General features: G+C 35.2%; 2 protein-coding genes across 2 annotated transcripts in view; one reads left to right on the top strand and one right to left on the bottom strand.

The window, feature by feature from the left end:
• Nucleotides 1–24549, bottom strand: part of LOC113392148 (zinc finger protein 175-like) — a 479450-nt gene that overhangs the window by 264756 nt on the left and 190145 nt on the right. The window lies entirely within an intron of this gene.
• Nucleotides 1–24549, top strand: part of LOC113392151 (uncharacterized protein) — a 118988-nt gene that overhangs the window by 61909 nt on the left and 32530 nt on the right. Inside the window, exon 2 of the mRNA XM_064220042.1 lies at nucleotides 1652–2107. Within this exon, the coding sequence (XP_064076112.1) occupies nucleotides 1906–2107 (202 nt within the window). The 5' untranslated portion in view covers nucleotides 1652–1905. The remainder of the gene's footprint in view (nucleotides 1–1651; nucleotides 2108–24549) is intronic.

Raw genomic sequence — 24549 nt, 5'->3', positions numbered from 1 at the left:
AGTCATGTTAGTTAAACACAATTATATATGTATGTTATGTTATTGCGTATTAAGTAACAGTCAAAGAAATAAATTAATAATGTTTGAAAATAATTAAATGAAAACTATTAAAATTGTCATTAAAAATTCAATTTATATACTTATATACATATAATAAAATTAGAGTGTCTGTTTGTAACATTAAAATAACCGCTTTTTACTAAATGCATATGTGTGTATACACGGTACGTATACCAAATTAACATTTTTTTCAATTTTTGTCTATCTCTCTGTCTGTCTGTTTATTCCGGCTAATCTCTGGAACGGCTGGACCGATTTTGACGGGACTTTCACTGGCAGATAACCGATGTAATAAGGAGTAACTTAGGCTAAAAAAATAACTTTTTTGTTAAATTGAAACGCGCACGAAGTCGCGGGCACAGCTAGTTTGTATAAAATGATATGTAATAAAGAAACAGAGAAGGAGAGGAAAAGGTCCCCTCGAGGATACAGAACTCCTTTTCCTCACGTGACGTATTTCTGCCAGTTCAGTAAGTCGCGTAAAAGAATTTCGTTCGAAACGAAGTCCCTTGTCACGTCAATAGTATTAATTTGAAGCGTGTGACTGGGAACGCCACGTAAACCAATAGTTATTTGTATTAAGATACTAACGTTTTATGTAGATAATCTTCCTATGCTAAGACTAGGTGGCTGGTACTAGACACCTATCAATTATGCCTAGCTCTTTTAAAACTACGCAACGGATTCTAATGCGGTTTCCATCAATAAACGGAGTGATTCAAGAGGATGCCGAGAATTTGAACTTTCCTTGTCGGAAATAATCAATTTTCTTTTTTTATATTTGTTCTTAAATCTAAAGGTTGCATATAGTACCTCATTGTGCCCCTGTGAGGCCAGGACAAATATTTTGTTTAAGTATAAAGACATTTTATATGAATTATGCATATAATACAATTCTTGATTTTTTAATTATGTATATATGAAAATTACTAATTTAAAACATGGCGTACGGCTTCTACTATTTAAAATAACTATGCATTTTTATTACAAGCTTTTATTTAACGTATAATGGAAATATGTTCGAGTGAAATCTTGCAACTCAATTTAGAAGCACATATCTCTAAACGATTGAGCTGATATATTGTATACACGTTCAGTTTGAAATGCATGGTTAACGTGTGACGTCATTATAAAACCTGCATGGCGGACCCAAGATGGCGGATGAAATTTTTTTATTAATTTCTATAATATGGTTATCAAATGAAATGAACAGACTGAGAACGTGTCCAGCGATTACTAAAAAGTAAAAAATAAATTTACAGTAATAAACCTTTTTATAAACATGTTTTATTTAACTGCGCAAAACAGATAAAAATAAACTTTTACTTCTATGAGATTTGTGTAGACGAGTATATGAAATAATTATTATTTAAATTAAATTCAACCTTTGATTACTAACAAAAGTTATTTCAGTTTGAACTTTGATTTTACGTACTCGTATATCCATATGTAGATAAAATATATGTTATATATTATATTCAAAGATATAATGAAACACGAACTCAGCGTTACTAGTTATAAAGGCCATAAATATAAAACATCTAAAAACTAAAAAAAATTAAAAATAATAACGAAAAATATTTTTCCCTAGGCCCTAGAATAGAAATTTCAAATAGATTCATAATAATTATATATTAAATTATACTATTTTAAAATAAAACCGAAAAAGTGATTTAGTGTGTAATAAAAAAAATATTATGTAAAAAAATATATTGTAATAAAACTTATTTACAAACAAAACACGAAGAAATCAAGCGACCCGTTCTTTTGAACGAACGTAATCAATACCAAACCGACTCTTTATAATGCCGGTATAAGGATCGGGACGAACTGTTTACGGCCACGATGCTTGCAATGTCGACATTAATGATGCCCGCTGCAACTATGACCACGATGACGAATGCTGGTCCCATACCGGTTGCAGCGGCGACCAAGTTGGAGCCAAAGTTGCTGCAATTACCGCACCCAGCGCTGATGCCCCAAATACAGCAGCAACAACCTCAGCAACATCACCACCAACATTCGCACGGCAACAACAATAAACTTGGTAAGTGTATTTTTATATATTTTTGTACATCTCATGGTGCCGGCGAACGTCATGACGCTCTCTTATACCATCACGTCTCAGTCATAGTTTATAACAACGCGCACACACACACACACACACACACACACACACCAAAACACGCCTGTGTGTGCTGCCATACACACGTACATATTTAAACACAGCCATATTCCCCAGCACACATAATCTTTTATCTTCCTATTATAAGTACTTTTACGTTACTAGGGAAAGAGTAACTATTGTGTTTCTCGCCGGTTCTGCTCGATAGAATCTATTTTTTGAAACCGGCGGTGTCTTTACATTCGACACTGTATTATGACGATTCAAAAGTGCTTTTATCATAAATAATCTGACGAAAAAATCTCGGCACAGATAAAGCAAAAATTATAATTAAAAAAAAACGTGCTTTTACGAGCCTACTTGAATGAAACACATTTTTATTTTAATTTTGAAATATTTGAGGGAGTTAATAAAATTTATAATTATTAACTTTTTCTGCCTGCCTTGTCCCAAACTACTTGGGGTCGGTGCAGCTTGTCTTATCCTCCCATTCTCTTCTAAGATTCATCATCTGATCGTTAACATCCGCCTATCTCCTATCCCTCCTCACACACTCCGCTTCCCCTCCATCTCTCTTCGCTCATACTCATCACTCTTTTAATAACATTTGCCTCCTCCCTGTCACTCACATATATTATTATTATATTATTATAATAATAAGCAAACAAATATTTTGTTTATTGGTTAATAAATTCTTTCAAAGACCATTTATTCCGATGTTTCAAATCTTCTCTCTCTGTCTCGTGACGTCATTATTCTTTCAAATATTTATATCGCAGACGTGTCCTTAAGAATACTTGATATGAATATTACAAATGAAAACTGATCTTCATATGAGACTAGCTGATCTAACAGACATTTTTCTGCCTAAAGTCAACGTCAAAACGTCAAAAATCTTTATTCAAATTTACTTGGTGGTAGGGCTTTGTACAAGCCCGTTTGGGTAGGTACCACCCACTCATCAGATATTCTACCGCCAAATAACAGTACTCTGTATTGTTGTGTTCCGGTTAGAAGGGTGAGTGAGCCAGTGTAATCATAGGCACAAGGGACATAACATCTTAGTTCCCAAGGTTGGTGGCGCATAGGTGATGAAAGGAATGGTTAATATTTCCTACAGTGCCTTTGTCTATGGGCGGTGGTGACCACTTACCATCAGGTGGCCCATATGCTCGTCCGTCAACCAATGCCATAAAAAAAAGAAGCTTACTTACTTATTGATAGTCAAGAAAAAAGTCTATCATTGTTTCGTTTCATTTCAACCGCGTGTCTTAAGACACCTCTCGTGTTAATCTTGAATTGCTTTCCGTGATAATCATTTACATAATATTAGAAAAAAGAACACAAAATAGTAAAACAAAATCGGTAAAGTCGTCCTCAAGTTATGGCGTGACCGAGAGAAATAGGAATACGTTTTTATGTACATAGATTTCCCACCCGCACCCTTTTTAATTCAAGTAACATTAGTTTGTAATTAGAATTAATTGAAATGTATAGTTACAATATAATATTATGTATCGCTCAACATATATATATATATATATACTTAACTAATAACAATAGACAAATACTATATGATTTATATATATCAAGACCCGAGACGGCCAAATGGTTAGATGATTTCGGGTTCAGACCCAGGCAGGCACCACTGAATTTCCATGTGCTGAATTTGTGTTTATAATTCATCTTGTGCTCGGCAGTTAAGGAAAACATCTTGAGGAAACCTGCATGTGTCTAATTTCAACGAAATTCTGCCACATGTGTATTCCACCAACGCGCATTGGAGCAGCGTGGTGGATATGCTCCAAACCTTCTCCTCAAAGGGAGAGGAGCTTTTGGCCCAACAGGAATTTCAAAGAGGAACTTCATTCCCGCCTAAAAGCCTAATACTATCAAGTGAAATCAATACACTTTAAAAATATTGCCAATCAAATTAACCCATCTATTCAATCGCCATCCGGATATCAAGTATGCTTTAAAATATTAACACAACAATCACTTTAACAATATATACAAATTATAAAAAAACTGAAAACTAAATTTCACTTGGTGGTAGGGCTCTGTACGAGTCCATCTGAGTGGATACCACCCGCTGATCATATTCAATAGCAACAGTATTGTTGTGTCGGTTTGAAGGGGTTCATTGTATCTACAGGCACAAGGGACATAACATCTTAGTTCCCAAGGTTGGTGGCGCATAGGTGATGTAAGGAATGGTTAATATTTCTTACAGCGCCATTGTCTATGGGTGGTGGTGACCACTTACCATCAGGTGGCCCATATGCTCGTCCGCCAACCAATGCCATAAAAAAAAAAAAGATTTCTATGAGACTCTTAACAGTATTGAGTTTCCGAACGTTTCGACAGAACTGTTATAACAAAAGACACTAATAATCACTATTAACAGTAAATCACTAAACTGTGAGCATTCAAACGCTAAGCCGTTAATAGGCAGGTCGTGTGACGGCCAGCGTTCACTAAGCAACTGGTGTTTCGCTTCCGGTGGTAAACTATAAAGGAAGCCTTACGATGTCGGAATTAATGCAACGTTAAGGAAACACACGACATATTTGAAAAAGGAAAAGGGTACGTTTACGAGAAGTTCTAATTCTTTGACGTATCATTAAATATATTTTTAAATGGATTTAAAATGTTAATTACAATAAAATAATAATGATCTACTTATTAATAACTAGTTAGTCAACCCGGCTTCGCACGCGTGAAATTCAATATCAATGTAATTTACAATATATACGTACCATATAGCACTCAAGAATAATGTTACTGTCTACCAATAAAAAAAAAAATTAGAATTGGATCATTAATTCCGGAGTTTACAACATACAAACAAGTATATTTTATCACATGATAATATTAGTATGGATAAAATTATTGTTATTAGGATTTATTTTATTATTACAATTTAAATTTATATATATACATATATAATAAAATTGGTCTGTTTGTAATATCACAATAACCGCTTTTTACTAAATCCATATGTATGTATACACGGTACATATACCAAAATAACATATTTTTCAATTTTTGTCCGTCTGCTGTGTTCCGGCTAATCTCTGGAACGGCTGGACCGATTTTGACGGGACTTTCACTGGCAGATAGCTGATGTAATGAGGAGTAACTTAGGCTACTTTTATTTTAGAATTATATGTAAAATAATAATAAAGTCATATATTTTTATTAAATTCAAACGCGCACGAAGTCGCGGGCACATCTATTTATAATTATATATAAAATAGTATATAGAAATGGATGATAAACATACTCTTCGAGTTATAATCATAATGCCCCTTATACACGCGTAGCACGCGTTAAATAAGGTTATAAAGAATTAAATACTTTTATCCGACACGCCCTCATGACATGTTGATTTAAGGTCGTCTAGTTTGGTCAGTATGGGGCAATGTCCAGTTGTAAGTTTACTGTTATAAAAATTAAGGAATTACGAGTTTATTTCTCGGTCATTTATGTATTGCGTGTCTAATTTGAACTTATTTTACACATAAGCTTTTAAAATCATATGCTAAGGTAAATAAACTCTGTTCAAATTGATGCGATATAATTGATCGATATTTCGAAAAATCTGTGATATTCATTATGGATTCGCGAAAAGATATAAGTATATATAATATAAGTATATATATATAAGTTATAAGTTCGGAAGTAAAATCAGAGTAAATAGAATAATTAAAGATATATTAATCGGGAGCTTTTTGTATTGCGTAATACAGTAAAGTTATCAGCAAATCGCGTGGAGTATGTAGATCTAAGGTTTGTTTATCGTTAGTCCTTCTTTGATTGGAGTAGGATTAACTTTTTATTTACTTATAGACTTTAAAAAGGTATGTTATTGATCCGGCTTTATTTTTGATGTGTGGCATCTGTTGTCGCGCCGCGGTGAGACCGGCTCGTGTGCCGTGCCGTCAAACGTCACGACGCTCCGTCCGCTCTCCGTCTTGGGTGCGCGTGTACATATTTCGTTGCTATACATACATTATATTAATCATTGTCACTTTGACAAATAATAATGTCTCCTTACATCACCAATGCGCCACCAACCTAAAGGAGTCATTCAACAGAACCATGACTGCAGAATAATATCCAATGTTGATACCTACCCAGAAACCGAAAGAGACCGAGATTATAATATTGCAAGTTAATTAAGTTTGTGTCACGCATCCGTGCAAGCCATGGACATACAAATAATTCTTATGCGTTTTATTTTAATACATAGATTGATTCAAGGTGTTAGTTTATATGTATAATACATGCACAGTATAGTAGAGAAACACTGATAATTTTAGAGGTTTCTAAAATGTCGTAATAAACACATTTTTTGCGTTTACATTGCAAACGCTGGCTGAACCCTACGAGATAGATCAAAATAATGTACTACAGTATTATACACCTTAAAAAGCTCTTCAAAAAAGTCTGCGATGTTAAATGTCGTAGTTTAAAGATGTATAGATATAAAATCAGTCTGATATCCCCTATATAATGTCTTTGTATTAAATAAATCATTAGGGTAACTTCAGACGTGTATAAGTTATAAATAGGCTCAGTGTCGCCGGAGCAAATAGAGCTTAAATATCCTGTTCATTGCGCTAACAACTCCTAGTTGTATGGAATTGTATTATAGACTCTACGTCTATTGGAATAGAGTTGAAATTATAAAACTTGATGTTGGATTTATAAACTTGTATCAGAGGAAATTGTATATTAAAATGGATGTATTTTATAGTTATTTGTTGTAGTTTCGTTATGTCATAGGTGTTAACTGGTACGCCGTATAGTCACCACCGACCTGAGGAATGACTAATAATCTCATACATTGGTAATGTATGAAATTATTAGACATTCCCGACATAATCAATTCACTACTAACATTTTTAACTTTGCCGTTTCATAAATTCAAATCATTTGTAAAAAATACATCGGTAAAGAAGGCATATTATTCGATACAAGATTATATAGATGATAAAAAAGCATGGAGTTAATGCTCGTTGACTTCCAGGCAGGAGACATGACATACATATATAATTGTATTTAACTAACGTGACTGTATTTTTAGATGTTGAAAAGGAGTTACTCCTTTTCAACATCTAAAAATACTGAGTTTCTTGCCGGTTCTTCTCGGTAGAATCTACAGTCTGAACCGGTGCTAGCTTTACGTTTAAAATAGTTCTGTAAAATTACGATTCAAAAGTGCTTGTAAAAGAATATTTACTTGGTGGTAGGGCTATGTGCCAGCCCGTCTGGGTAGGTACCACCCACTCATCAGATATTCTACCGCCAACTAACAGTACTCTGTATTGTTGTGTTCCGGTTAGAAGGATGAGTGAGCTAGTGTAATCACAGGCACAAGTGAAATAACATCTTAGTTCCCAAGGTTGGTGACGCATATGTAAGGAATGGTTAATATTTCTTACAGCGCCTTTGTCTATGGGCGGTGATGACCACTTACCATCTGGTGGCCCATATGCTCATCCGCCAACATAAAATATATATATATATATATTGAGTTTGATGGTAGACTATGCAATGAATGACTGTTGTCTGTCCAAACGCGCTTGAACAGATCCACCATTAACATTTGTGTTAATAATTCATCTCGTTCTCGATGGTGAAGGAAAACATGCTACTAATATATTTATCATTAAACATAACCATAGACCCTCACCCTGTGCGCTTGCATCATAAAAAATATTATATCATAACGTGCCAAAAGAAATATAACTTTTTGAAATGATAACTTCTTATGGAAGTGTAAACCGCGTCGTTACGTAACGCGTTACGGCGTCAGTCTGTCTGGCTTCCCTTACGCATACGGCAGCGATAGACAGGCTCCTCCTCTCTCAGTCTAACCCAAAGCGCTAGTCATATTTCGGACAGTTTAAGTTATCACTTCTGCCGGGCGTCCTGAGACGCACACCTATTTTTAAGCCGGTCATAAATCACGTAGCCATTACTTACAATTTTAAATATGAATATGCTAATTAACAACACTGAACGCATAAATGTGTTATTAATATTAATAGATCCCTTGAAATAATGAGCACCCTTTAAGGGCCATGGGTAAGGCTGCCCTATATAATGTTAAATAAACAGCATTGTGAGAGGGAGAGTTTACACGCTGAGATTTGACCTCAAGTAATATGGCGTAGAAAGCTACACTCGTCTACGAACTGCTACGCTATACGAAAATACGTAGCCGATACTAAAATTGCGACGTTCCCACTGTTAATACTAGAAACAGGCATAAGTAACAGGGTTAATATTTATTTTGTGGGACAATGTATATTTTACAACGGGATCCCAGAAAACGTTAAAGAAAATATTATTATTATTACAAAACTAATACATTTTTAGAAGATTTCACACCTTAGGAAAGAAACGATTGCTTCCGCGCTGTTTCAGATAACGACAAAGATTTGTTATTTTAATGAAAGCGATCGTTAAATACGAAATAAAAAGGAATCCCGCTGAGTTTCTTTCGCCGGTTTTCCTCCGGAGTGTTTATTTCCGAACCGGTGGTAGATATTTGACGATCAATAAGCAAATTTAACGCTTCTATAATGAATAAAGAATTTAACTTGGACGTAAGACAATCAATGAACGTATTTAAATAAAAGTATTTGGTTTATATATTTTTTTGTTATTATTATTATCATATACAGCAACCAAGGATATAGTACAACGGTGAGACGTGACGGTATGAGAGAGCGTCGTGACGTTTGACGGCACGACACAAGAGTTGGTACCATTATAATTATACTTTTTAGTATTTGACTAACTCGGAATTTGTTATACGGTAATTAATGAATTGTCTGAACTGTGATTGGTCCGTGACAGCTGATGACGCGATAGACGACCAATGAACATTCAGATCGAAGTGAGTTAATGTGACATTGAACAGGGTTTCAGAAATTAAAAGTTAGTCGAGCCAATTTAAACATCGATTCCATTTGCGACCTTTTCACGAGCATCCCTAACATGTCTTCGCTGTTGATATACGTTGTTGACCTTGTTTGATAGGGCGTTACCGGTAAATATACGGCGCAGAAAACTCTCACCCCCTGTGCCCTGTTGACCAGTGTCACAGGTCCGTTCAGCACAGCTTCTCGTCCCGTCATTTATTTGACAGAGGTTTTACATATCAATTTGCGTGTATTGATTACGTAAAATATTTAAAAATGTACCATTTATAGTTTATCAAAATTGGTCTACCGGCTTAGACGATGAAACAAAAGAGTAAAGAGATGGTCCAGTGGATACAAAACATTGGTCTTAACTAAAGTACGTAGGTTCATATCCAAGCAAGCATTTAAATGCTATTTAATTACGATTTGTAATGTAATTCAATTAATAATAATATTCGTCTAAAGTTTTGCTTTCACGATTTTAGTGTAATTCTTACTCCAAGTTTTAACATTATAACAGGTAATAAATTGCCTCTTAAACAACACAAGCTCCCTCCCCCCTTGGGAGGGGGTCACTCATAAATCCACCTAATTAAAACGCTGACCCACATACCGGTCTGCGGGGACTTTGTACGAAGTTTTGACTGTAAAAAAACTATGTGACGTTTTTTTTTTTTAATTGCTTGTTTATTGGTCGATGAAAACATTTTCTATGGCATTTTTTTTCTATTCTCCGATTATTTATTTAGTCGTAAAATGATTGAAGCTATCCAAAATATTAATCGGTTTTTGGAACGAAGTTTTTTAACGCGGCTTACAGTGGAGTGAACTGGCAGAATCGCCAAATTAGAAAAAAGTGTTATACCGCCTTCACGATTCACGACGACCTCTCTTTCTGTTTATTTTTATTTAACTTGCAATGTATGTATATATTTATGTGCGGGTGGAATCTTGCTACTCAATTTTGAAGCGGTTATCTTTAAACGATTTGGCGGACATTTTGTATGCACGTTAAGTTTGGATGTCAATACACGATAAGCTTGACGTCATTATAATTCCAATATGGTGGAACATTCGAGATGGCAGAATAGTTATTTTTATGCACTTCTACAATGTAGGTATCAAATGATAGGGCTCGATGAGAGTAATTCGAAAAATCATGTGACGTCATTATAAATCCAATATGGTGGAACATTCGAGATGGCAGAATAGTTATTTTTTATGTACTTATATAATATGGGTCACATGAAAGAGGTTGTCAAGAATAAATTGAAACAAAATGCAGGTTAGTACTGTCGATCACGCCGTTGTTTATTTAGGCAAGAAGCTCTTTGCTTCAGGTCAAGCATACGTGGCCTTAAGTAGGGTAAAATCATTAGAAGGTCTTGTTATTGAAGATTTAGACTGTTCGAAATTAACCGGCAAACGACCTTGCAACAATGATGCGTTGAATGAGATGAATAGACTCAGAAACCTAGACAGTCATAACTAAAAAGTAAAAAATAAATTCAAAGTAAAAATACTTTTTAAAAAAGCTTTTATTGAAATTAGACTCATGCAGGTTTCCTAACGATGTTTGCCTTCACCGTCGAGCACGAGATGTACATGCACACAAATACAGCACATACAATTTATTGGTGCTTGTCTGGATTTGAATTGACAACTTAAATCGTCAGAAATACGACTAGCGCTGTGGGTTAGAGTGAGAGAGGAGGAGCCTGCCTAACGCTGCCGTATGCATGAGAGAAAAGGATACCAGACAGGCTGGCGCCGTAACGCGTTACGTAACGAAGCGGTTTACTCACCCATAAGAAGTTATCTCTTCAAAGAGTGTAGTTACAGTCTGTAAATATTCCGATCTATAGAGCTAGTGGGGATTTGTGAAAGCCCGTCTGGGTAGGAGCCACTCACTTATAAGATATTCTACAACAATACTTTGTATTGTTGTGTTCCGGCTTAAAGAGTGAATGAGCCAGTGTAACTACAGGCACAAGGGACATAACATCGTAAATCACAAGGAATGGTTAATATTTCTTACAGCGCCAATGTCTATGGCCAACAGATTAACCAACAGGTGGCCCATTTACCAATACGCCTACCTAAAAGAATAAATAAAAGGAGTCGTTAAGACGTGAAACTTAAGATACAGACAAACTTACTTTCGAATTTATAATATTAGTGAGAACAAAATAAAAAAATGATTTAAATAAAATAATACATACCAAAGATGATCTCAAAGAGATTAAAAAAAAAATACACGTGAATAAAATTTCATCGTATAAGCACGAAGCCGCGCCCAGTCGCCATTTTTAATTTCAAGCCAAAGGAAAATTTAATTACGTTTGAACACACGAACATATAAAAGCATTTCAATTTATGGATTTAAACGCTTTTATTAAAACAACAGGCGTGTTGCTATTATTGATATCCAGCAAAAAAAGGGCAAAAAATGTCACGTTTTTTGTATGGGAGCTCCCTTTAAATATTTATTTAATTTAATTTTTAGTATAGTATAGCAACAGGGACTTGAAATATTCACAAAATACTCAGTTGTATTTTTACTTTACATAATAAATAATAACATTAAAATAAGAAAATATATAATAATTAAAAAGTATACAATAATAATAATAATGGTACGGAACCCTTCGGTAGCGAGTCCGACTCGCAATTGTCCGGTTTTTTAAATTAATTGTGTAATATATGTGCAGTTAGCTCTACAATGTTTAATATGGTAACAATACTAATATTGGTCTAATTATTTTGATACTAATATAAACTAAGGAACGATAAAAAAAAACTTTTGTGAGAAATGTTTTTGCTGACGGTACATTTTCCAAAACACCAGCAATTCCATGGATATTTCCTTAAAATTCATTATTCTTTTAAGTAAATTTGATGCTTATAAGGAAGAGAATTTAAAGAGCAGTACCTACATACATGTGTTTATACGAAAACGAACGATTTAAGCAGAGCGTACTTTTTTTCAAAATTAGAATTAGAAATTATTATCGATTTTTCATCTGCATAATGCCTATCAATAAACCCGGACTAGCATGTCACGAGGTAAAAATTTATTGCAACACACACAATGATTTATTTACCGTAGACAGACCTCCCTACGTACTAAAATCGTCCTTAAAACAAAATGCAGTTCTAATGCGGATATCTACGGTTGTATGCACACACGTAACACTTCACCCACACTAACACAACTTCACAAATTACAAGCGGACAGCGATTTTTTGAGACGTATCATTTTATTTATTATTTAAGGGGTCAGGCCCGACTTAATCCAGGGTGCAAGGGGGATTGCCTCGCGTGTCCTATTTCAGACGGCCCTGAGGGGGACGGCAGATGGAACCTTGTGCCGTACGCACTAGCGCGGAGTGCGGGGTTGAGATCAACTTCGCTGAGGAGAACTCCGCTGCGCGAGCGAAGCACTGGGCGGAATATATCACAGATGCGTTATATCGATCTCGAAGCCTCTCCGTATGACAACGCGGTAGTTTCAGTGGGTAGAAATCCCACATAAATAAGGACCTTGATGAAGATTTTAACTGCGTGGAAAAACTGTGTGGGGTACTGCCACGCTTTGGGCCTGGCCGATATTGATAAATCTTAGACTATCGTTACAAATATTAAGTTTGTGTTAAATCTTGTTTTGGAACGAAGTTCTCGTACGCGGCTTACAGTAGAATGAACTGGTAGTAATCGTCACTTACTTTCAAGCGTGTCCTTGACAGCTCTCGTTTTTTTTTTTTAATTTTTTAAACTGACTTTAAGGGTCATTTGAATCTGTATATCTTCATTGATATACAGTCATACAAAAAATCGATATAACGTCGACAGAAACAAACATCGTAATCATAGAACATCATGAATGATTAATGATCATTTGTTTTGATGTTTTTGATTTGTTAAATTTTATTTCAAAGCTTATATTATGCTTAATTATAAATATCTAGCGACGCGCCCCAGCTTCGCACAGATTCAATGCTGACACTAAATATACAACAGAATGTCTTACAACGTTCACAGTTTTTCAGTTGACAATACAGACCGCTATGTCCCTGCGTTTTAAATCTGTAATGTCTTCGAAAATATTCTTCACTTAATTATATATATGTATGTAGATATATATATATATATTATATGTCCTTATTATATGTATTGTTGACCTGCATCACAGTTGAATATTCCACGACCGAGTCCAAGGTCAAATTTCGACTTCGATCTAAAGCACGTTCCAGACTGTTGCGTGTGAAACGCTAAGATTTTTTTATTAAAGTATAAAAACATTACTTTCCTTATAAAGTCTGCACCTTTATTTTTTATTATTTAAAATTAATATATTTATTACAATAGACGTTTGTAAGTATTTTTGATTTGTCAAGCGCAACCATTGTTTCAGAAGGTATTTCAGTAGTTACTCTATTATAAATTAAAGTATGAATTTTGATTGTTCCGTGTAAAGAAGGAACGGGTTTGCGCAATCGTAAGTTTTTGCGCGACTTTGCGCGCTTTCTCGAGCAGTAGTGCGGGGTTTCGAGGTTCTGATAGCATCGATCATACGATTAATGCTGTATTGCTAACAAATTGCTTCGAAAATAAGCCATTATTTCTCATAAACAGTAAAGAATAATAAATGGTTGTTGTGGGCTATCCCTAAGACATAGTCATATACCATTTTTGAAGACCTTTTTAAGGTATTCAAAAATGGTACAATACTGTAGTACATTATTTTGATCTCGTAAGGTTCAGCCGACATTTGCAATGTTTTGCAAAAAATGTGTTTATTTACATCACTTGAGAAACCTCTAAAATTATCATTGTTTCTCTACTATATTGTGCACGTATTATACACATAAACCTTCCTCTTGAATCGATCTATCCATTAAAAAAAACCGCATCAAAATCCGTTGAGTAGTTTTAAAGATCTAAGCATACATAGGGACAGACAGCGGTAAGCGACTTTGTTTTATACTATGTAATGATACTGCTTTGCAACCTGTGCAGAAATTAAAACCAAGTTCAATTCAACACATGCACATCTTTAACAATGTGTATCTCCTGCAGTTTTGACAGCGTTCGCTTCATAATATCACAAAGAATATACAATATACTAACATACTATACGGCCTATGTTCATCGTAACATATATCGCAAAATCGTATTTCCATATAAATTGGATCAAACTTTTCGAATTTTCTAGAAAGATCTCATAATTTCTACGCACAGTTCACTCCTATTCTATTCCGTACTCGTTTAAAACCATCAGTTAACGAACGCAGAGATGCTGATACTTTAATCTATAATTTACATATATACAGCGTGTTCCGATAAACATTCTTTTTTTTTTTTAATTAATAAATTATTATGGTACATTTATTTTTTTAATTTATCGTAGAAGAACTACAGTTGATTGATATATTTTAACATGATATAACTATTGGTTTACGCGACGCCAGCAAAGTAGACGGTATGATTTAAACATCGTCACATTTCAGCCAATTTACATAAAATCCTAATAAATTATACACTTAAACCTTCTTCATAAATGGCTCCGTCAATTAGTGAAAACCATATAAAAATCCGTTCAGTAGTTTTAGAGTTAATCACGTTCAAACAAACAGTCAAATATGACGTAGACGCGGGGATCGTTTGTCGGAAAATTGCTTAACTTGGACTGACAATAAAAAATGCCTTGTATATATCTCGGGGAGTTGATATGAATTATAACCAAGCAAATAGCCCTGTTGATTAAATATTGTTTTAACACAGTTGCTAAGGTTAACAGAACGCAAATTCTTATCTTACTTTTGTCGAATGTCTGGTTAGACTCTTATTTCTAATTGCGCATTTAAGTTTTGCTATTAATTTTGAAGGCAATCCCAAAAGCTATCACATCTAAAAACTTGAAATTTGGTAGGTAGGTTCCTAATAGGGTCTAGACATCCGCTAGGAACGGATTTTACGAAACTCCAACCTCTAAAGAGGTAAAACCGTTTTGTATTTTATAATAATTAGTGATTTAACTATTTTTTGTTTTAAAAAGTTTAAAGGAAATATTGAAAAAGGTACCCCCTAATAAATCGTTTTTTTTTTTATTACTACTGTCAGCTGTCAGTACACAATAAAACTTAAACAATAAGAAATATTTAAAAAAAAAACACCGAAAACCATCAAAAACGTAGCCAAAGTAAATACTATCCGAAAAAAAAAAAACTTAAACAATAAAATGAAAAATTCAAAACACCCTGTATTCGGGTTTAGACGAAATAGCTGGGGGTGAAAATTTTAAACACGAAAACACGAATAGCGACCGTTTTTCTTCTAATTACAGAGTCCAATTTCCTTTGACGCGATAAAAGCGATTTGTACTTTGTACATTGAGCTCTTCCACTTGAAAAATAAAGTCGATTTTCCTTTAGAGCAGACAACGAGATGAAAGCGTTGAAATTTGAACCGTAAATTCCTCGTAATAAGGTAACTTATGCTTTGTATTTTCGTGTCCCTTTCGTCGTACTCTATTCGTGAGTAAATGGATACATAGGATCAATCGTATTAGGACAACGAACTTATCCAAACATTTGAGAAAGAGGGTTGTGTTATTTAATATTAATTACGTTTTTTAATCTCACATAGAGTCTAGAAGTCGCTCGAAATAGTCAACTTCAAACCTTAACTTATTTTACGATGTTTATTTTATTAAAAAAGTATATTATGAGTATTAAAATTTGTAATCGAGTGTGGTGAAAACTAAGGAAATTAAATTTATCATAACAATTATTATTTTATTTTAATTAATTATTTACATGCAATTAAAACAATTTTTACTTACGCCAAAGAAGTCAAACTTCATGCGCGTGCAAAAATTCACGCATCTTTTAAATAAAACTCAATCAATTTGTAAAACGAATTTAAATGAATTGAAATATAAAATCAAATCAAACTAAAACCTCAAATATTTACAAATAAAACATCAGTTTAGTGTTGATTTTTTTAATAACATCAAAGCTCGCCAATGGCTGCCAAAAGATCAGAAAATCGGTTGAGAAGCCGAGAAGGAAAACAATATTTTAATCTTAAAAACTAATTAAACACGACGGCCCTATTCAGGGCATTAATTCGAACGAATACATTATATTATACCTAGTATTCACATAAATATGTCACGCTAGTCGCCCTCAGTTCAATCGAAAAATAAAGAATTTTATTTGTGCGTAATTCTAATTTTATGGTTTATCTTATTGGTTTTAGTAATGATTATTTATTATTATATAATATTTAAAAAATGTATTATAGTTCTTATTTTTAATTATCGCTTATGATAATTTATATTTTAATTATTGTGTTATATACAATTGCATGGTGAGACTACCTGTAAGTAACAGAACTTTTGCCTTGATAATTTTTAAATGTAAGTTTTATTTTTTTATTTTGGATGTAATATTGTACCTACTCTTGTAGGACAACACTAATTAAATTCAAATAGAATAAAATATATATCCTGTGTCACTCCTTGTGTCCACTGTGTCCAGGCTGCTTCAAATAACTAAAATATAATTATCATTGTACATGGAAAATGGTTAAAAAAAAAAAAAAATAATAATAATAATGTCCCGCTGACAATCAATAAGCAAGTGTAAACTCTTCTATATTGAATAAAGATTTTTGACTTTGACTTTGACTCTATGTAAAACAAACTTACGATACGTCATACATCCAAATCTGTTTGTACTCTACCGCCAAACAGTACCGTTGTGTTCTGGTTTGGAGGGTGAGTGAGTTACTACAGGCACAAGGGACATAGCATCTTAGTTTCCAATGTTGGTGGCGCATTGGTCTTGTAGGAATTGTTAATTTACAGCGCCAATGTTTATGGACGTTGGTGTTCACAACGTCAGGTGGGATATCGGCAAATCTGCCTACAAAATTTGATCTATACTAATACTATATACTAATATTATAAACGTGAAAGTAACTCTGTCTGTCTGTCTGTCTGTCGCTCTTTCACTGCCAAATCAATGAACCAAATTTGACGAAATTTTGTATGAAGCAAACTTGAACTCCAAGGAAGGACATAGGCTACATTCTTTGCCCAATCCATGACAACCAACCCCGAAAACGCGAGCGAACCCGCGGGCGACAACCAGTAATAAATAAAGTAATGCAATTAGTTAATTGAAAGCACACATCGGGAATTGAACGCTCACTTTCCTATTTCTCTAATAACATATTTTTATTTTATCTGACAAAGGCCCGCAGCTTCGCACGCGTTTTAGGGGTTGCCTGTGCGGCATTGTCCACATAATCTTTATAAATTATAGCCTGTGTTATTGGGATATGTAATCTTTGTTATTGCAAACTTTCATTAAAATCCATTCAAAAGTTTTTGCGTGAAAGATAAATAAATATTCGACAACATCACATACATTACTCTGATCCCAATGTAAGTAGCTAAAGCACTTGTGTTATGGAAAATCAGAAGTAACGACGGCACCACAAACACCCAGACCCAAGACAACATAGATAACTAATGAACTTTATCTACATCGACTCGGCCGGGAATCGAACCCGGGGCCTCGGAGTGGCGTACCCATGAAAACCGGTGTACACCCTACTCGACCTCGGAGGTCATCAAAGAGTAACAAAAGTCCATACATACAAACTTTCACCTTTATACTATTAAAGATTAAACGAGTACCATATCTCGAGTACACGATTACCACATACCATAACCAGAGCAAAAGACACCGTCTTAATTGAAACATGTTTTGTTCGTCACAAACGTCACATAAAAACTAACGGATTTAAGAAATTGAATTATTCGTAAACGTCGCCCGTTTATGGAATGGTACTATTGTATATATTGACCCAAATATAAGCTGCGTCCGTCTGAGGGTTTAGTTAAAGCCATGGATTTCGCTTTATAGTCACAGATGACGACTGTTTTCAATTATAACTTACTGGATATCGCGCGCGGCTTTTTGTAGCTGATTTAGGGTTAGATCGTCAGGTGTAAGGTATAAAAAGCCTGTGTCCTTAGGGTTCAAACTGTCTTCATACGAAATTACATCAAATTCTGTTCAATGGTTTCGCCTCGAAAGCGTAACAGACAGACAGATTTACTTTCGAATTTATAATATTAGTATAGAGTCTGCCTCGTTGTGTAGTAGCGGATTTAACGCCTCAGATTCTGGATAGATATAAGGTTCTGAGTTAAAAAAATATATTTGGTTTTTTCTATCGAAAAAATCTCAGTAACAGCCGAGCGTCTGAAACTTGATAGTGTGTTAACTCCCGTGCAAAAGCAGGTAAAGCCGTTGGTCCCGCGCCTAAACTCTTTCCGGTCGCGTCGGATTTGCTGTCCCACGAGAGTGAGTGAGATGGAACAGACCTGTGTTTGACACTTGAACACTGTTATACGCCCTGCGTAGTTGGCTGGTCTCCCTCGATAAGCTCGAAATCGGTCAGGGCGGAAGCATAACCATCATTAGTATGCATTTCAACTAAATCATTTCAAAACAGGGCAAAGTCCAATAAACAACAACAATATTATGCAATATTATTGGTCGAATGCTTGAATCGATACTCATATTATGAACGCGCTAAACTCAGGAACGACTAGTCCGATTTGAAAAATTCAGTCTTAAATAGCCCGTTTTAATTTTTAATATTATTTTTAATTTGTTATGGGATTTTGTAAAATGATTTATATTGTTAAATTTAGATGTAAACTGAGGAATTATTACAATAATGTTTTGGTACTCAACTTAGCTAACGCATTGGTCTACTGTAATGTTAGATATAAGTTTTTTGAAAATAAATAAATTTATCAAGTAAGGCTATAGGCTATGTATCCATCACACTACGACTAATAAGAGCTAAGTATTCACGCAAAAACGGTAAATTATTTCTTTTGAGCGGAAGCTCCGTTGCGTGCGTTGTGTAAACGGTTAAGGTTTCGCAAAAATCTTGTCAAACTGAATTTATGATATAGCCGAGCAAAATCGGAACGATCAGCTAGTCTATGATATTTACATTACATTACATTAACAGCCTGTAAATTTCCCACTGCTGGGCTAAGGCCTCCTCTCCCTTTGAGGAGAAGGTTTAGAACATATTCCTCCACGCTGCTCCAATGCGGGTTGGTGGATACACATGTGGCAGAATTTTGTTGAAATTAGACACATGCAGGTAAGCACATGGAAATTCAGTGGTTGCTTTCGTTTGAACCCGTAAACATCGGTTAAGATGCACGCGTTCTAACCACTGGGCCATCTCGATTATATGACATTTAAAGTGAATCAATAAAGAACTTTGGAAGCTAAATTAAAGTAAACATAAATAGTTAAGTGGAAGTGTTCCATTATAAATGAAGATATATTAATCAAGAACAGTTTGTAATGCATAATATATCGGAGCTATTAACAAATCGCTTAGTTTATATATATATCTAAAGATTGTCTATCTTTAGTCCTTCGATTGGGATAAGCTATATGTGGGTACAATACTTGTCTCTATTCAGAGATACGTTACTTAAATCTACTTAAGTTTCATTGATATTCACATCGTCAGAAAATAATACTGAGTGAGCCGGTTCTTCTCGCTAGAGTTTACATTCCAAACTAACATGTAAAATGAAGATTTGGCTTAGTATCTGGGTATGAACCCGCAATATCTGGTTAAGATTCATATTTTCTAATGACTGGACAATCGCAGCTCTTAATGTACGTTAATTCTAACTAAGCAATACTGAGCTCTCCTTATTTGCGTACATTTATACGCACCTTTTTTAAATTAAATTAATTCGTACACGAAATGAAGCTGTAACTGGTGACATTATTTAAAAACATGCTTTGTTTTTTTAAGACAAAAACACCATATGAAGAAACCCAATCCCTCCACTCGACGCTCACACTTAACCTATTTTCATGAACCCTCTTTCCACCCCTTCCTTGTAACTTGATACTGCCAGGGAATTGCATTATATAATGTATTATGTATATGATATAATGACCCTGATTAATTATTTTCAATTGGAAAAAAGTAATTTAAAATAGGTAAAGAGTCGCCTTAGGAACTAAGATGTTATGTCCCTCGTGCCTGTAGTTACACTGGCTGCCGGTTGGTCCCATGTACGATATAAATAACGGTTTACGGCGCCATTGTCTATGGGCAATGGTCCACCTAAATAAATATTATAATAAATATAAAGTTTTATTGATGAATCATTTTATTTTATTATATTAATATATATATCGGAGATTCACATCGATGGCCATCTAAAGGATCTCTATTGTCGTCCAACGTGTTGATTTTACTAATTCAGTCAGTACGCACGTCTGCCGCTGGCGCTGACCCAAGACCAAGAGACCAAGTGACTCACTCAGCAAAGGAACACACACTGACAGATAGACCATTTAATCTTTACATTTCCATCAGTCGGCTGTGTAACAAAATACGTGCCCGTCTTATATTTTAAACAATTGACGTCTCTCCACTGACAACCTTTAAAACGTTATTGTACTTCTAATGAATGGGGTCGTATACCAGTTGAAATACATTATCTCTAACTTATATGTCATATATCATACACAAGACCTAGATGCCAGAACATCTACAACAGCGCGATTTTTTGCCACGCCCGACCACTCTGTGGAATCAGCTTTCGCCGGCGGTTTTTCCAAACCGACACGACTTGGGAACCTTCAAGAAAAGAGCCTACAACTTCCTTAAGATCCGGCAACGTACCTGCTTTCCATTTCGTTCGTTTCGTGTTGAAGATGTCCATGAGCGGTGATAGTCACTTTCCGTCAGGTGCTGCTGCTTGTTTTCCAGATATTCCTCAAAATACAGTATCGAGCGATGGACATGTATAACGGTATATATTATATATAACGGTATTATATTTCACTTGGTGACAGGGCTTTATGCAAGCCTGTCTGAGTACCTACCCTATAGTACCAACCATCCGCTCATCAGATATTCTACCGCCAAACAGCAGTACTTGGTATCGTCGTGTTCCGGTTTGAAGAGAGTGAGCGTAAATACGGGTAAGGGAACAAGGGACATTTTAACTCCCAAGATTGGTGGCGCATTGGTGATCTAAGGATTGATTTAAATTTCTAACAGCGATAAAAATAATTTCATGACGTTCATGACCCCGAGGTTCTAGTAGATGTTACATATCAAAGAGAAATTAATATTAATATAATTTGTCAAACATAATAACGAAATAAAAACAAAAATCATCCTGTATTGTCAAGTAAAAAAAAAACATTAAAAGCCGAAACAAAAAAAAAACAATTGTTTTGCTTAAAAAGGCTAAACACATACAGAATCAGGACAAACACGAGCCCTCGGGGTGTGGGGAAGATTTCGAAAGAAACAATGAGAATAAACGGATAGCGGTTAATAAAAAAACAGAGACATCGCGAGCGGCATTCCTTGTTATGACAAGGCTGGGGTAAGTTGTGAGCGCTAGCGTTTTGTATAATTACGTTAACTACTCTTTGTAGTTTCACACATGCAGGTATCCTCACGATGTTTTCCTTCACCGCCGTGCACGAGATGAATTATAAACACTCATTAAGCACATGAAAATTCATTGGTGCTTCTTTGAAACCGAAATCATCGGTTAAGATGTACGCGTTCCAACCACTGGGCATCTCGGCTCCCTCGGATGTTGAGCCTGGAAAAATTCTATACTAATATTACAAATGCGAAAGTAACTCTGACTGTTACGGATTTACATCGAAACCACTGAACCGAATCTGATGAAATTTATTACAAAGCTTTAACCCTAAGGAAAGACACATACTTTTTACAAAACATCAGCGAAGCAAAGAGCAACAAATAGAGGTTAAATAAAATACCCAAACTCGCTGCATGTCCATGAATTTGGCCGTAACATAATAAGGAAACTTAGAATTCTTGGAGGGGTAACGCTATAAGTAATTGAAATATTCAACTGAGCGGCACAAAGCTGTTCCGAAATGCTCGATTTGGTTTCAAGGCCTAAACGTTTTCGTTCTAAGTAGTGATATTAATTAGTTAAGTATTGATTTAAGCCGAGATGGTCCAGTGGTTTGAACGCGTGCATCTTAACCGATGATTTCGGGTTCATACCCAGGCAGGCACCACTGAATTTTCATGTGCTCAATTTGTGTTTATAATTCATCTCGTGCTCGGCGGTGAAGGAAAACATCGTGAGGAAACCTGCATGTGTCTAATTTCAACGAAATTCTGACACATATGTATTCCGCCAACCCGCATTGGAGCAGCGTGATGGAATATGCTCCGAACCTTCTCCTCAAAGGGAGAGGAGGCCTTTAGCCCAGTAGTGGGAAATTTACAGGCTGCTAATGCCAATGCCAATGATTTAATACGAATAGTATGTGTATATACATAAGGCTTCCACTAGGTTTTTGTATTTCGCAAAGGTAGATTAGACTGGCGAATTGCTACTGGCCAGATATATTGGTGCTTTGCGAAATATTAATCACTAGCGACCCGCCCCCGGCTTCGCACGAGTGCAATGCTCAATGCCGTGACGCAACTTTCTTCTCAAGAGAAAATGGCTTTCGCCCAATTGTGGGTACATTCACGTGTCTCGGAAAGCACTTAGAGTCGTTTGTGAACGCGCCTGAACTCCTTCGGGTCGAATTTGCCTTTCCATCGGATATGTCCTGCTTAATTGGCGAGTCTTCCTTGATATTGACCGAAATCGGTTCGGATGGCATTGAGCACAAAACCATTATCATTTTGAAATTTAAATTCTAACTAAACTTAGATTAGATACCGCTGATAATTTTCTGCAACCCGATCCGTCCCGGTTTCGTACGGTTAGAATGCTGATATTAAATATACTACAGAATGTCTTCATGTACAATGTTCACAGCTTTTTTGTCATTAGACAATACAAACCGCTATGTCCCTGTATTTGAAATCTGTAATATCTTCGAAAAAAACATTTAAATATCATGCTGCAAAGGGCCATATTGATCTATATTAAATGCACAATGTACTTAATTGGATAAGGATTAATGCTGTATTCCTCAAAATTACTTCTCGTAAAAAATAAAGGATAACAAATGGTTATTGTGGGTTGTCCCTAATATATAGACGTATACCAATGGGAACTTTCTTGTAGACATTTTTAAGGTGTACAATACTGTAATACATTATTTTGTTCTATCTTGTAGTTTCTCTACTACATTGTGCATGTATTATACATATAAACCTTCCTCTTGAATCACTCTATCTATCAACAAAAACCGCATCAATATCCGTTGCGTAGTTTTAAAGATCTAAGCATACACAGGGACTGACAGTTTGTTTTATACTATGTAGTGACCCCACAAACGCCAACGCGCCCCCATATTGGGAAACGCGTTCCAGTTAAGTTCCCAGATGATATATTTTTATCCAAATTTTTCCAAATTCTTCATCAATCATATTTCATTTCTTCCTCACGAATCTCTCCGTCCATTTATGAAAACCATATAAAAATCCGCTCGGTAGATTTTCAGTTAATCGCGTCCAAAAAAGCAGACGCATGCGTGTATCTTTGTTTTAACAAATAGTAATTTTGAAAATGATGTTTAAAGGAAAGAATAAATCACAGGAGCAACCGGTTTACATGTTTTCCGAGCACGGGAATATACTAGACTAATTTGACAATTTGACTACGCACACACATACAAAATGTCTCTTTACATACACAAACACGAGTCAAGACAGTGTACATACAAACTATCGTCCAGCACGCACACATGAACATTATACAAAGAACTCGCCGAAGACAGCTCATTTGAATTGAATTTTCGCCTAAAATTGAAACGATAAAAAAAAAACGCATTCTCAAAGAAAATTTTCATTCGAAATTCATAAAAAGCCTTTAAGTCTGAATTTACTAGCTCGTTTCAACATTTCCTCTTTTCACATCGAATTCAGTCTCCATTTCGCTTTTTTAAATCCTCTAAACGCTGGCAATCTTTTACTGAATTACAGATAAAATGAGGGTAATGTTTTTATTTGAATAGACGTTCGAAATAACAAAACCACGCTTATCAAAGGCTGTATTTACAAACGCTAACATTAAAAACAGTCGGTCAGGCACTTTTTGAAAGATACTCCAATTTAACTGACAAATGGGTCATGGGGGTATACCGTCGCTGAAAGAGCTTAAACATTACTCGTTCCACCGATCAACATTGGGGACTAATAAGTTATATCCCTTGAGCCTGAAGTTGTGTTATGAGTGACACAACTACAGGCACAAATTATACGATGGAATTAAGTACTGTTTGGCGGTAAAATGAATAATGAGTGGCTGGTACCTAACCAGGGTTAGCGTAAGGCTCCAACAACTAAACAGTGATCCAACATCTCCACGCAAAGCCAAAGGATCAA

This window comes from Vanessa tameamea, chromosome 31 (assembly GCF_037043105.1).
Source record: "Vanessa tameamea isolate UH-Manoa-2023 chromosome 31, ilVanTame1 primary haplotype, whole genome shotgun sequence".
Classification (NCBI taxonomy): Eukaryota; Metazoa; Arthropoda; class Insecta; order Lepidoptera; family Nymphalidae; genus Vanessa; species Vanessa tameamea.
The sequence above is the reverse complement of the archived record's forward strand: the minus strand, read 5'-3'. Positions and strand labels throughout refer to the sequence as shown.